This window comes from Hipposideros armiger, unplaced genomic scaffold (genome assembly GCF_001890085.2).
Source record: "Hipposideros armiger isolate ML-2016 unplaced genomic scaffold, ASM189008v1 scaffold_19, whole genome shotgun sequence".
NCBI classification, from domain to species: domain Eukaryota; kingdom Metazoa; phylum Chordata; class Mammalia; order Chiroptera; family Hipposideridae; genus Hipposideros; species Hipposideros armiger.
The window spans coordinates 4988959-5004580 of NW_017731369.1; the positions used below are offsets into that span (position 1 = coordinate 4988959).

Consider the following 15622-nt stretch of genomic DNA (forward strand, 5'->3'; position numbering starts at 1 on the left):
AATAATTTTTAAATTGTTGTGAGGGACAGGATTGGCTCTTCCGTCTTAAAAGTTTGCCGACCCCTGATCTAGCCAAAAGGCCTAGTTGAGATCAAGCGTCCAAAGGTAGGTATTTGTAGGAGATGGGCTAAAAGACATGGTGTTGTTGGGTTTTTAGATGATAAAGGAACACTTGTTAAAGGTGCTCTCTGATGTTAACAATCTGAATTTTCAACTCAGTATGAGAGTTCTTTGTAGTACACTGTCTTCTTCCCCTCTGTCCTCTGTGTGACTGCTTTCGCCCTTGTTGTCACTGATACCAACCAACAGAGCCTGCAATTAACAAATGACCCAGAGCCATTACCATTACTACATGCTCAGAAATCCTGTTCTTGTTGTAGGGCAGCGTGACCACTTTTATGATGGAGGGAAGCCGGCAGACGCGAGTGTCTCGGCCCTACAAGATCAGCGAATCTTCAAAGGTCTGTGAACGGTCGCTCACCAGCTGTGCAAATTGCCTAAGAAGGATGGTGTTTTTCTGATGAGCTCTTCCTCAGTGTACAAACTGGTTTTCTGTTCTTGGTGGTGGTGTTCATCTCCTTAAGGATGAGCGGAGGTAGCATGGGCCAGGAGTGGAAGAATTATAAAATCAGAGCTAGCTAGGCGTGCGAGGGACATTAGAGACAGCTCATCTCATTTATTTCTGTGCCCCAACTCTAAGAGGATAAAAGCCATGGGATTGCTGTCCCTACCTGGGTGCTCAAAAACTCCAAGGACAAGCCATTGAGAAGCCAGCACCTGAGCTGATGGTGGAGGCAGCACGTTGCATTCCTGGATATTAAGGGCCCAGGGTCTTCCCCCATCGTGACTTTCTGGGACCCTAGGAAGGAGTGAGGGTGGTTTCCCAGGGCTGGGCTACCAACCTGTGTCACAGTACTGCACCAGAATCACCCTGGGAGAAGGCATCTCATTAGAAATGTATATGGCTGGCACCACCCCAGACCTGCTCAATTAAAATCTAAGAGCAGGACCTGGGAATCTATACCTTCAGCAAACTCCTCTAGGGACTCAGAACAGCCCCTGTCCCCACAGCTGCTATAGATAAGGATTGGGGAGATTGAGTTGCAAGACAGTCCCTGCTTATACCTATCTCTTTATACTTATCAGCATGTGTGTACATGTCAAGTGCACAGCATAGTGCAGGGGACATATAAGCCCCCAGGAAAAGACAGCGTTTCTTTAAAAGCGGCCCTTTTTGGAAATTAAATGTTATGGTTACCTTAGAGCATCATTCTCAGTGAGGCCAATATTGCCCCCAAAAGGGTGAAATTGGTTCTTGGGGTGTGGAAAGAATTTTGACTCTTTTGATGATTAAACAGAATATATGTGGTATTAACATTTCATGGAGGCTATTAGAAAAAAAAATCTTAAGATTGAAAAAGAAGACAAAACAGCGATTGAGAAAGACCAGGTTAGATAAGGGGAGTTGTGAGCAGCCTGCAGATTTGAGAAAAGAAAGAAGTGCTACAGATGTGCATAAAAGAAAAAGGGGGTGTAATTTTCAGGAGAGGTTGGTTCTCTTGAGAAATGGTCTCCTGTTTCCATTTGTGTTGACTGAGAAGGCTCTTGCCAAGCCCGGCTTTATCTGCTGTGAAAACCCAGAAAGGTCTCCCTGCTGACTCAATGGGTCTTTGTTTCGGGGCTTGGCTGCGGAGACAGTGTAGCTTTCTAAGTTTGATAGCACTAGAAATCTTTGTCCGTTAAAGCCAGATCCTGAGTTGGTTTCTTTCTGAATCGAAGCTTTTAGGAATAGGGTTCTGTATCCCTTGGTTGATGGTATTTACATTCCTAACTTTTTACATTCAGAAAGTGCCCAAACCGTAAGTGTACCCTTGATTTTCTGGACATTAACACACCCCTGTAGCCTGCACCCAAATACAAAAAAGAACATTACCAAACGCCTCCAGTTTCTCCATCGCAACTCTCCCAACGCCATAGTTTTCCCTGCCCTTGAACTTGATGTAAATGGAATCAGAGGGCAGGTGCTCTCGTGCGCCTGGCTCCTTGCGCTCAGCATGATGCATCTGAGGTTTGCCCCCGTTGCTGCTTGTAGTGGTGGATTGTTCCTTCTCGTGCGATGGAGCCTTCCATTGTGTGACCAACACTGTTACTTACCTACTCTAAAATGTGTTGATCCATTTTGATGCTGAGTTCTTTTTTTTTTAATAAGAAATACCCTCTACCTGCTGCTGCATCTGTCCAGTATTAGCTCCTGAGTACCTATGTTCCTCCACCCACCTTGCCTTGCCTCTAAAAAAGGCACTAACGTGGGAAATGAAGGGGTGAACCAGGTTACTACCGTCAGAGAATGCTGGGGTTCAGGGGCTTTGAAATTACATGAAATGCTGCAATTCTGTTACGGATGTCCCTTTAAAATGGGGAAGTTGTGTTTGTCTGTTTTTTGAAAGTTCTCGTCTCTGTAGCTACACTAAAAGAACCAGAAACAGGCTGTAGTGGAGACCCAGGTACAGAGTTAAACACGCCTACTTAGCATGGAGATGCAGTTTTAGAAGCCGCTCTGCCCTTTTCCCTGCTCTGGCTCACTGGAGCAGATGGTTCCCCTTGGCAGCTGTCGTCTGGGGCTTTCCCTGGTCCCCACCCCCTCAGGGCTGTTTCCCTTTTTATGGAGCAGCCTGGGGTCATGTGTACCCCCATTGAAGTGTGGAGTTCCAGCACCTTCACCAGCTTAGAGACAACCCGAGCCCCAGGGTGGGCAGACAGCACACCTGAGGCCCCTCACTTAACTTCTCTCAGGACACTGAGCCTTTACCATTATGAGATAGCCTGCTGCTGCAGTGCTTTTTAATTTCCACTCTGCAGTCTACACCTGAGAGAGGCCCCAAGCCATTGCGTGTTGGAGCCCTGACCATTCCTGCTTAATTAGAAGCCAAAACCAGGCCAGCCGGGCTCTCTCAGTGAGTAACCAAAATAAATGGCGCTATCTGTCCATGGAGCCTATGAGAAACCACCCTGTCACGTAAGAGCGGTGGAGCCTGGCTCCCAAAATGTGGATGGGAAGGGGAGCTTTAGGCAATATCTGTCTGGGGTCCTCATCAGAATGTGAGGTGGTTGTCTTCACCTATAATATAGACAGAGCAATTGATGTTGGGATTAACCAGATGAGGAAGGACCACAGGGAGATAAAGTACCCCAGTTACAAATGGGTCAGAGGCAGTAAAGAGCACATTTGGAGGGGAAGAAAGATAGGAAACTCACTGCTGTAGGACACGTGTTGAGAAGTGACCTGTAAGAATTTGGACCTGGATGCCAATCACACAGCTGCTCACACCTGCTAAGCCCTCAGTCCATCCCCCTTTCCACCACCTTTCCCCCCTTTTCAGGCTGTATGCTCAGCCAGCTCTTTTGCTCAATCGCCCTCAAATAGACCAGCTACCTAGTTGATATTTCTGAATGGCCTGGTTTTCCCTGTATTGAATTTTCTTGTTTTTGTAGTGAATAAATAACTGTGTAGTGTCCTCAAAGCCCAAAGCATAATTGGCCCTCCAAGGATTTAGAAACTGTTGTCCGGGTCTGACATATCGTTGTATCCTCAAAAGCACGTCGCTCAATAAATGTCTACTGACCTGAATTTATGGAATTAATCCATGGTCATTATTCATATTAATTGATTTGTTAGTTCTATTAATAGCATAGGATGGTGATTACAGGTTTGGGCTCTGGCATCAGACCTAGGTTCAAATCGCAGCCCTGCCGCCCAGTCACTGTGGGGCTTTGGGCAAGTTTCTTAGTCTCTCTGAACCTCAACTTTCCTCATCTGGAAAATGGGGATTATAATAGACATTCCCTTGGAGGGTTTTCGTGATGCTTGAATGACAGAGTGCATGTCAAGTGCACAGCACAGCACAGGGTACATATAAGCCCCCAGGAATAGATAGCGTTTCTGCATTTTACATGCAGCATATCTCTTTTGACCCTGACAATGGCTGGTGAAGCCATGTTTCTGGAAGTAGGATCCCCAGAGCACCTCAGTCTGGATACATCGCTCAGCTTCTGTTTGGTACGTGCCACATCCCTGGACTGATCAGTAGAAATGGGGGTCTCTGTAGCATGTGACCCTGTGCCTTTCTAAGACAAAGAGAAAGCTGTCTTCCTCAGCACAGAGCCTTGGTGGGGACTGACACAACAGCTTCCCTCAGCCTGGCTATTTGCCAGGATCTGTTGCATCAACTGCCCCCCACACCTACCCCCCCACCCCCAACCTGAGCAGTGAATACCATCATCCTCACTTGTGAGAGGAGGAAATGGGGCTTAGAGGCTCCTTGTGACTCACCCCAAGATCACACAGCTGGTAAGTGGTAGAGCTGCATTCAAACCCTGATTCTGTCTGACTTCAGAGATGACACCCTGAGCCACTTCATCGCGCGTGATCGGACAGTGTTTTTCAAACCTATTTTCTCACGACCCACAAGAAGGGGGGAAGGAAGGAAGTTGATTTTATGAATTTTATTTATAAAGGAGAAGGAAGGAAGGATATGTACAATACAACCACACACATACAAACACCCTTATTTACTACGATACACTGTGATATTTTATTTCCCACTCTTTTTCATTCCATTGTGTTTAAAATGCAGTCATGTTGTACTAGATTGACTCCAGGACGCTACAGCTGTCGGGGGCAGGTCAGTGCACTTCCCCCGTCCGGGCCTGGGTATCCGTGGAGCCCTGAAACACGTGCTCTCCTATAGGTATACCGTTGGGCCGAGCACTCTACCACGGTGCTGCAGCGGCTGAATGAGCAGCGTCTCCGCGGTCTCTTCTGTGACATCGTCCTAGTGGCCGACGAGCAGCGCGTGCCAGCCCACCGCAACCTGCTGGCCGTGTGCAGCGACTACTTCAACTCCATGTTCACCCTGGGCATGCGCGAGGCCTTCCAGAAGGAGGTGGAGCTGATCGGCGCCTCCTACATCGGCCTCAAGGCGGTGGTGGACTTCCTGTACGGCGGGGAGCTGGCCCTGGATGGCGGCAACATCGACTACATCCTGGAGACAGCCCACCTGCTGCAGATCTGGACGGTGGTAGACTTCTGCTGCGAGTACCTGGAGCAGGAGGTGAGCGAGGACAACTACCTGTACCTGCAGGAGCTGGCCTCCATCTATAGCCTCAAGCGGCTGGACGCCTTCATCGACGGCTTCATCCTGAGCCACTTTGGCACGCTGTCCTTCACGCCCGACTTCCTGCAGAACATCTCCATGCAGAAGCTGTGCCTGTACCTGAGCAGCAGCGAGGTGCAGCGGGAATGCGAGCACGACCTGCTGCAGGCCGCCCTGCAGTGGCTGACGCAGCAGCCGGAGCGCGAGACCCATGCCTACCAGGTGCTGGAGCACATCCACTTCCCCCTCATCCCCAAGAACGACCTGCTCCACCGCGTCAAGCCGGCTGTGTGCTCGCTGCTGCCCAGGGAGGCCAACTGCGAGGGCTTCATCGAGGAGGCCGTGTGCTACCACAATAGCCTGGCGGCCCAGCCGGTCATGCAGACCAAGCGCACGGCGCTCCGCACCAACGAGGAGCGCCTGCTGTTCGTGGGGGGCGAGGTCTCCGAGCGGTGTCTGGAGCTGAGTGACGACACCTGCTACCTGGACGCCAAGAGTGAACAGTGGGTCAAGGAGACACCCCTGCCGGCCCGGCGGAGCCACCACTGTGTCGCCGTGTTGGGGGGGTTCATCTTCATCGCTGGTGGCAGCTTCTCGAGGGACAATGGAGGGGACGCAGCATCCAATCTTCTTTATAGGTATGACCCCCGCTGTAAACAGTGGATCAAGGTGAGATTAAAGCCAGATTCTTTCTTTACTCTTGAGGACTTTTGATCTCTTGAACGTAGCCTTCACTGCCCCTCCCATCTCTCGGGCCTTGACCAGCGTCCTGCTTCTGAACGAGGTGTGACGATAAAGTGACGAGCCATCTAATTCCCACCCTCCCTTGTTGATTGTGCCTGCATCCTGGTTGAGAGGAGCAGGGGCTGACCGGCTGCCTTCTGCAGGGCCGGTCATTATCCAGAGCAGCGATGTCCAGTGGAACTTTCTGCACCCATAGAGACATTCTATGGCTACGCTGTTCAATATAGTAGCCACCCAGCTCTGTGTGGCAGTTGAGCACTTGAAACTGTGGCCACTGGGACTGAAGGACTGAATTTTTCAATTTGATTTCACTTTAGCTCATTTATATTGGAGTGTAAATGGCCACATGAGGCTAGTGGCTGCCATATTGGATAGCGCTGGTCTAGAGATTTGGCCCGTGGTTCAAACCATCTTCCCTTGGCTGAGCTCCTCTTTTGGAAAGGTTTGGAGCTAGTTTAAGGAGGCCACAGAGGCTCACCCCTGATAGGAGCTGTGCCCTTTGGCAGGCGTGGCAGCTAATTCTGAGGAGAATGTGGATCTTGGCGTCAGACCTGAGTTCACATCCCAGCTTGGCTAAATTGTAGCTGGAGATTTCAGCTGGCTGGTTCCTTGCCCTCTCCAAATTTCTACTTAACCCTCTGGAAATGGGCGGGGTGGCATTGACCTTCTAGAGTCAGGGGTTGTAGCTCATATTGATTGCCAAGTGCCTGGCAGAGAGAAGGTGTTTCTTTTTTTCCCACAAAAGCCTCTTTCTCCAGGCCGCTATCCAAGAAAGTTGGGCTCAGTCTTTATACTCACACCTCAGTGTTTTTACTTAACTCGGTGTTTTTCTGAGCTCAAAACTCAGAATAGATTCGGATGACCTTTCGATTTTATTCTCCAAAATCTGAAACCACCCACCAAGATAGAAGTCTTGCCACTAGAAAGAGGCTTCCAGCTTTGGCGCTGTCCTCAAAAGCTTAGTAGTAGTGGCAGCCTCGATGTATGGCCCCCTGCAGGAAAGTTTATTCATGTGTTCTGCTGGTGTTACTTAAAAAAAAAAAAAAGTTGGGTCTTCTGCTTTTTAATTTCCTATTGAGTGCTACTTTATGCCTGTTAACACAGATGGCAATCAGCATTAATTAAAAAACTATCTGATGGGGCCACCAGAAGGAGGATGAGTGTTTACTTAAGGAAACCACTCAGTCAACATTTATGAACTGTGTGTCCTGTGGAATTCAAGTCCGTAAGGCTGGCCACCTGGCCAAACCAGTTTGGGGAACCGTGTTCTCCATCCCTCTCTTGGGGATTCGCAATGTCCCAAGGATCCTTGGGGACCCTGAGGAGTCCCTCCTAAAGAGCCCTCCTTTCTTCAAGTTGGACTCCCTTCCCCCAAAACTCATTTGGCCCCTGCCTGCCTTCCCTTCTCGGGCTGTGTGTTCCACAGAACACCTTTGGGGACTGGGGCTAGATGTTGACGCTGTCCAGGGTTGGGAAGGGAAGGTACAGGTGTCTCACCTCCACAGGTGGCCTCCATGAATCAGCGCCGTGTGGATTTCTACCTTGCTTCCATTGAAGACATGCTGGTGGCCGTCGGTGGCCGGAATGAGAACGGAGCTCTCTCTTCGGTAGAGACTTACAGTCCCAAGACTGACTCCTGGTCCTACGTGGCCGGTTTGCCAAGGTGATTGGGGGTTTTGTGGCGGACTCGCCAAACGTGACGACTTTTAGGTTAGTGTTCAGGCCACCTCACTTTCTGGATATTTCGGCCTCCAGAAAAATCTCCTGGCTTGTACATAACAGTGGGAGAGACCAGGATGGGGGGAGGGTGTGGTGCTGATGAGTCAGGGCTTCTGTTTGAGGCCATTCGAGGGCAAGTGTCAGCTATGCTGCTAGGACAAGCATCCCTCAGTTCCCGAGTCTGTCTGCTTCCCGAGTTTTAGGGGTATTGAGTTCAGAGAGTGAGGAATTGGCCTAAAAACCTCTGGGCAGGGGGAGTTCAAAGAGGTGGGGGGACATCTGTACTAGATCTGTGACATGAGCAAGTGTCTTCCCTGTGCTCTCTTCATTTTCTCATCTGTAAAGTGGGCATGATGATAATACCCTATAGGGTTGTCATAAGGATGAGATAAGATTCTTCTTAGGACGCCCCCTCACGGCATGCAGCACATGGGAAATGCTCCAGGGCTCAGAGCACCCCTCATTCTGTCTGCATCGGTGTGCATTTATTACCATCACAGGCCTAGCAGAAGGTGCACACCGTTTGTTTGACCAGTTCCTTGTAGTTGAACCTGCAGGAGCACTTTCTGAACCAGTCTGGCCATAGAATGCCCTGGGGTGTCTTAGGGACTTTATCCCTGAGAGTTAGAAGGGTGCATGAGGTGTGAACCCCAGCTCCTCCAGGCCCTAGTTACCACCAGATTCATGTAGGGCGTTCTGGGAAGAGAGTGGAATAACACCAGGAGACCTGTTACCAAGGCAATTGGACAGTCGTGATAGTAGTGACTGATTGGCTGTGCCAGCTCTGGGCCACATGCTCTCTGTAATAAATCCCTTGCTGTCTACAGTAACTTGATGGAGCAGAAATAAGCTCCTGTACAATTTGTCATCCATAACAGGATGGCAGCAAACGGGGCAGGTCGGCGGTATAAATACGGACCCTGTCATAGGCAGACCAAGACCTGTGGTCTCCTAGCTTTGGGTACTTAATCCCGTTTTACAGGTGGAGAAGGGAGGCTTACTAGTGATAAGAACGTCAGCTGCTGTCACTTTCTCTGGGCCAACCAGTGTGATTTACGTACCTTAAAGGTGACAGCAAGCCTATTATTCTTTCTTTCTAAGCGGACCTTAGATGTTCAAAGTTGGAATAACCATCACCCCATGATGCTGTCTTCATTAGTGCGTGCCCCACATTTATTTCATTTATGTATTCATATCTTTGTTCATTTGTGGACTTGTTTGTGTAATGGACTTCCATGAGCTCATGGCCCAACAACCCCAGAGCCAGGACATGGAACAGTGACTCCCGTCTGCCTGGGACCGTATCACCACATATGCTTTTCTCTCCCACCCACCTCCCTCCCGGCTAAGTAACCGCCCCCCTGAATTTTATGACGTTGCTACCTTTTGTTTCACCTTTGTTTGCACTTTGTGTTTTTCGTTTTTGCCTTTATATAGGCTTCATTTTTTTTTTTAGAGTAGTTTTAGGGTTACGGAAAAGTGAACAGAAAGTAGAATTCCCATATACCTCTCCATGAGCACACACACTTTCCCCTGTTTTTAGCGTTTTGCAGGAGTGGGGTAAATTTGTTCCAGTGGATGCACTGATATTGATACAATAGCGTTCATTAAGATCCATAGATTATATTAATCTTCACTCTTGATGTTGTACATTCTGTGGGTTCTGGTATCCACCATCACAGAATCATACAGAATAGGGTCCCTGCCCTGCGATCCCCTGTGTTCCACTCCTTCACCCTCCCCCTCCCTCTGAACCCCTGGCAACCACTGCTTTTTTCCAGAAGGTCATATAATTGGAGTTGCCTTTTCTTTCATTCCCCATTTCATATGTAATTTGATCAGGTACATATTATAGCACACACACACACATATATAGCATACTACATATTATAGCACACTATAGCATACTGTTGTTTTCAGCCCTTACGAGTAGGCCCACTTCTCAGGTGGGGAAATAGAGGGACAGCGCTGGGATTCTTGCCCAGGAGGTCTGCTGCAGAGCAACCCTTTTGCTCGTCCTGCTCTCCACTTCCTGTCCAGTGACAGCTGCTCTCTATAAAGTGTTCACGGGGTGTCTGCTCCCTGCGTTATCCCCTCAAATCCTCATGACCCCCTGAGAGGGCAGGTTGTCCCCATTTTACAGAGGAGGAGACTGAGGCCCTGGCTCATTAGAGACCCGGCCCAGGGCGGCACTGAACTCCCTCTCTGACTCTCTGTCCATCTCTCCCTGTAGGTTCACGTACGGCCACGCAGGCACCATCTACAAAGACTTCGTGTACATCTCGGGGGGCCACGACTACCAGATCGGCCCTTACCGCAAGAACCTGCTGTGCTACGACCACAGGACGGACGTGTGGGAAGAGCGGCGGCCCATGATCACGGCGCGGGGCTGGCACAGCATGTGCAGCCTGGAGGACCGCATCTATTCCATTGGGGGCAGCGACGACAGCGTGGAATCCATGGAGCGCTTTGACGTGCTGGGTGTCGAGGCCTACAGCCCGCAGTGCAACCAGTGGACCCGTGTGGCCCCGCTGCTGCACGCCAACAGTGAGTCGGGGGTGGCCGTGTGGGAGGGCCGCATCTACATCCTGGGCGGCTACAGCTGGGAGAACACGGCCTTCTCCAAGACGGTCCAGGTGTACGACCGCGAGAAGGACAAGTGGAGCAAAGGCACTGACCTGCCCAAGGCCATCGCCGGCGTGTCCGCCTGCGTCTGTGCCCTGAAGCCGAGGCTGGAGGACAAGAAGAAGAAGGGCAAGGCCAAGAGACACCAGGACCGGGACCAGTGACCCCGCCCTCGCCTGCCGGGACCCCGTCCCCACCGCCACCTCCCGGAGTGTCTGTAGACCAGCAGCAACTTCGTAGAACCCTGGAACCAGGATGTACCATTTAGCGGCTTTTTTTTTTACTTTTATGATTCTTGGTATTTCTATATCACAGTAATCGATTAAATATTCTCTGTACCTTTACTTATTATCTTGCTTGAATAATTAAACCTGGGCCCAGGTAGGAAATATCCCCTTATGTCTGCGCAGGGCTTCTCCCCACATTACAGATGCTTGGGGGTGCCCCTAACCATCCCCCTGAGAATAGCTAGGGCAGGGCTTATGCAGAAATTTTTGGTAGTGAAACTAGAAGCCTCAGTGAGACGTTTCAGACCCCCTAATCAATGCCTCCCCAAACCTGGCTGTGCTTTTAAAAATAGATTCCTGGGCCACATCTCAGAATGACCAAATCTAAAACTACCAGGCGTGGTGGGGAGAAGTGGCTGAAAACTGTATTTTAACCAAGCTGACTGAGCATCAGCCACGTTTGGGAATCACTGGCAAGGTCAAGTGCATTCGTTTTTATAAGTGGGGACGCAGAGACCACCAAGAGTGTGAGCGAGTGACCAAGGTTCACCAGCTGGCTGGACAGTCAGGCGAGACCTGGGACTTCTCACCGGGCAGGTGTTCCCACTCGGATTTTCTTATCAGGTGACTTGTTTCTGAATAATCCCATTTTTCCTGGTTGGTAATCTTCCTGAATTCTAAAAGGGTATAGCTAATCAGGAAAGAAAGCAAAAAACAAAAAAAAGGCATGAAGCTCTTTATAAACATTATTCTGTAATCTGTGCTTTTTTTTTTTTTGCTTTTTTTCTGGAACCCACTGTTTCTTATATTACTGATGTCCTGAGCCCCCAAATATTCATTGATTTCTCAGGAAAGGAAAAGGCAGCACCTCCTAGAATTTGCCATTGTTTTCTGTGACTCCAGCTCCAAGAAGCCATCGGAAGCTTTTTTTTTTTTTTTTACCAGTGAGCACACAATGATCCTTAAGAAGGTTGTCTAGTGCCTCCCCCAACTCAAGCAACAGACCCCAGTCCCAGCCGTGTGCTGCCGGGCAAATTCTTGAACAAGTTTTGAGCTGTTTCCTCATTCATTAAGCAACAGAGTTAGATGAAATAATCGCCAGGCTCCTCCCAGGGGATAAGCTCTTTCAGTCTATATAAGCTATTAAAATATATTCAGCGCCTCCTCCTGAGATGCATGACCGCCCTGCACTGATCCCGGCAGTTAAGAGAACATCAACAGTGTGGGCCCTTTAAGGAGAGTTCGAGGCTCCCAGCCAATCGCCGTGTATCATAAAGTACGATGGGAGAACCAGGAGTGTGATCAGTTTTAATCATGAGCCAAGGGAGGCATTAACCATCTTTACCTTGACAGAGATCTGATTGCAGAGACGAGAAAAACGTCAAGATGTATCGTTAACATTGACATTAGAGTAAGCTTAGTTTATTTTTGTCCCTTTACTGCACTTCCTTTCCTTTCCTTCAAGGTTTACCTTGACTGGGCCTGTTTCTGTAGTGACCAGGAGAGTTGAAAGGGACTTGGGCTTTGAAAGCATCAGGACCCAAATCTTTGCCCTCTTTTGGTAGTTGGGCAAGCAGCCCACGTATTGAGCTGGTTCTTTGCATATGGGAGTCGCTAAAGGCTTACCAACGGTTGAGAAGTTCTGCAAGGCATACACACCCAAAACGGCGCTCTTCTTGTTGCTTCACAACCCTTCTGTGTGTTAAAGGCTCTGAGAAGTCCTGCATTAACTATTAACCTTCCTCCAATCCAGCATCTCCAGACTTCTTTTAATCTCATACCTAGTTCCAGGCCCTCCATAAAACCCATTTTGCAGAACTTCTGCCAACTTTGGGATAGCTTAGCCCCTTGCAATTCCGATAAAGGGTTCATTACTTGAAGACCCTTTACAAGGCATGGAACCTGTGGTCTGTTCTCCGCTCAGGTCATGGATGAAGAGGTGGCATTCAAGCAGAATCCAGGGGCAGATGGGAAAGAGCTCCTAGAAAGCCTATTCGAGCTTTGGGGAGCCAGATGGCTTTGACCTTGGGGAGAGGACAGCCATTCACTTTTAACCTAAGCCAGCTGTTGTATTTTCAATGACCAGAACGTGTCCCAGGATGCGGGCTTCTGACCTCTGTTTTGACTTCTTGTGCCTTTTGTGTTACTTACAATGTCCTGTACCTATCGTGTTGTCTCTCCCACCACTGTAAAGCCAGTTTGCAATTGACATGGCTCAGCATCTAATATTATCGAGGTGCAGGGAGCGTTCCTTTAAAGGTAGACTTGATAATTAAGTTTCCTCTTGCGGACCAACTTTGAAGACTTGGTGGTGGCTCCACTTATACTAGGAAAGTTGTTCAAGCTTGTTAGGGTCAACGGAAAGCAGCGTGATGACCTCTGAGCAGTGTTTGCCTAGGCGTAGAGAACAAAGTGGTGGGACCCACAGCAGGCTTTTGCTGCACATGTTTTAAGATGGAAATCACCAACTAAGAATGGAAGAAAAGGGTTTTTAACTTAGATGGGCAGAGTTCGGGGATGCCCTTAGTTAATTGGCCATTCGAACTGCAAAATCATGATGGTGTCATTTCAAACCTAAGTGAAAAAGGCCTGGATTCTTGCAGGCTGCCATCTTGAGATGAAAACAGCCATATTTGCCCTTACGTCATCAAAATTGTCAGTTCTCTGAGCTGAACTTTGAGACTACCTGGGTTCTTTTTTTGATCTTTCAAGATAAGCATGGTGGGCTTTTCTCCCGGTTTTGTTTTTCTCACTTTTAAAGAACTAGAGTTTTCACTTAATATTAGTTGTAGGTTTTGAGTTTGATCCTCATCCAAGTCAGAGCCCTGACAGCTTAAGACATAAATGTCTAATAAAAGAAGGAAGGAGATAGAGAAGCTGGAGAAACCCTTTTTCTTTCTGGTGGTCTTTTCTGCTGTTGAAAATATACAGAGATTGTCTCAGCAATTTGCTTGTGGTATGGATGGCTCAATCAGTATTTTTAACATTCTGCCATTTTAGATCGACTACCAGGGAGGACTTTCAAATCTTGATCTCAGCAGAAAATCGCATGTGTGTGTTATATTCTGAACGTTCCTCCCTTCGCCCCTAACTGATAAGGCAACCTCATGGTGACTTAATAGAAACCCCAGAAACCAACCCTAAGGGGTTTTTCAGTTTTGGGTGGAAACCCAAACACCAAAGGGGGTGGAGTCCCTCCCCACTCTGTGCGTTCAGGTGAGTTCACCTGTAGTTCAAAGTACCTGGACCCAAGGCCAGGCGTGACCTTTTGGTGATATGAGCAATGTGGGAAGTGAGAGGACCTCCACCCCACCCCCTTGTAGAGTTACCAGCCTTTCTCTTACCCTGATCATCCAAGGCTTGCTGCTCCAGCCTGAGCAGCACCTCACAGGCCTTTTAGCTCTCGGAGCTTTTGGCTAGAATCTCAGACCACTGGTCCCAAACCTGGAGGGGCAGTTCCAGCCGTGGTCTGACACCCTCGCTGTCTCTGTAGATTGCGAATGTCTTCAGAGGGGAGGAGGCAGTGTCCTGGCCTCCAGGACAAACCTCTGGAGCATAGGGGGCAGCTCCATGGGTACTTGGAGATCCTGCCCTATGCATCTGCCAACCCTGGCAGTTTTTAAAGTTTTTTGAAATGTTTTGATACTTTTTTGATACCATTTGCTAATAACCATTTTGTAGGTTGCCAGCCGGGGTTTTCCACCCCACCCCCACCCCCCCCAAACCTCCACCCCTTTTAGCTTGCACTAGACAGGAAATGTCTTGTGGTCAGCGCCAGGGTCTCGCCCGCCTCGCGTGGCTTTGTCTTGGATCTTGCTCTCTCCTCTCCGTGGCTGTGATTGGATACAAATCTTGAATTTTGTAAGGCCACACATGGCCCATGAGTGTGACCAACTTAGGCTCCCAACTGAGCAAGAGGGCACTGATTTGCCAAGAGGACTCTCTTCACTCCTGTAACATATTCCACTCTTCTTCCGAAGCTCCTACCTCAGCAGTGTCCAGAGTTGAAAAGATAAGTGAGGACTGATCCACAGATCACCTTTCTCATACGGGTCATTTCTCAACCCAGGGCATAGCTGGGGTCCTGATGCACTCCTGTCCACTCCTTCTTTTAAAGAAATTTTAACATGAAATCCACAAAACCTGCAACAGTGAACCATCCTGCACTTTATATAGAGTTGCCCTCAGCATTGGAGGTTGTTAATTTCTTTGTGTTTCTTTTTGTTTTTTTGTTCTTAATTTGTGGCTTCTGAGGATGTTTTGGGGTCTAAGAAATTGTCTTTTGATTGCCTTAGTTAAAAGAGTTGAATGAATGTATAAATTGGTGGGGGGGGGGTGGGAGGAGGGACAGGGCAGAGGGGGAAAAACCCTTCCATGTCAATTTTCTTTGAGAAAAGGAACTCCACCCCCTTCCAAATTACTTGAAGCCATCTTTCCAGGTTTCCTTGCAGTTGAAAGACGAATAAAGTCCTTTGAATCAATTGAAGTTAATCATTACCACCAGCCTTCTGTCAAAATTAGTAAGATATTTGACCATTAATTCATTGGGTGTGTTCTGGCTACTAATGTTACTGAAATCTGTAATCGCATGTGTTTGTTTTTTAATTTGTTGCTTTTGTCTTTGTAACTTGATGACACCGGAAGCTTTTCTGTGTCTTCTTTTTAATTAATTTTCTGCACGTTGATTTTTTTTTCTTTGTTTTTAATTCCATACAGAGTATTCAGTTCTCAAAACACATTAAAATGATTTGCCTGCTAGGGTATGGCTTATTTTATAATTACGTTCCTAGTCTTGTGTGGTTATTGTAATGATCTTCAGGCTTATTTTCTGTGCCCAAATAAATAAAAAAGAACCTCTTGCATACTGAGCCCAAATATAATTTGGAAATTAACCAGACTGCCTCTTAGTGTTGTGGGATGCTGGGACATTTCAATTCTGCATTCATTGTGCCTCTAATTACTGTATTTTGCCAGGAATTTCATTCAGATCCTTGATTGTAGCACTAAGTTCTGTGACCTGAAATGAAACTGCTTAAATTTGTGTCAGTTGGGGTAATTTGATTAGAAAAGAAAACTAGAAACCAGGGGAAACATAGTTTATGACAAGCAATTATCTTTATCAGAAAGCTACAATAACATTTCTGTAAGAACAGA

General features: G+C 48.1%; 1 protein-coding gene across 1 annotated transcript; it reads left to right on the forward strand.

Moving 5' to 3' along the window:
- Positions 1-380: 380 nt before the first annotated feature.
- KLHL36 (kelch like family member 36) lies at positions 381-15330 on the forward strand. Its single transcript, XM_019635212.1, has 4 exons — positions 381-461; positions 4749-5822; positions 7403-7560; positions 9850-15330. The coding sequence occupies exons 1-4, from the start codon at positions 399-401 to the stop codon at positions 10403-10405; spliced, it is 1851 nt and encodes a 616-aa protein (XP_019490757.1). The 5' UTR covers positions 381-398; the 3' UTR covers positions 10406-15330.
- Positions 15331-15622: the final 292 nt, after the last annotated feature.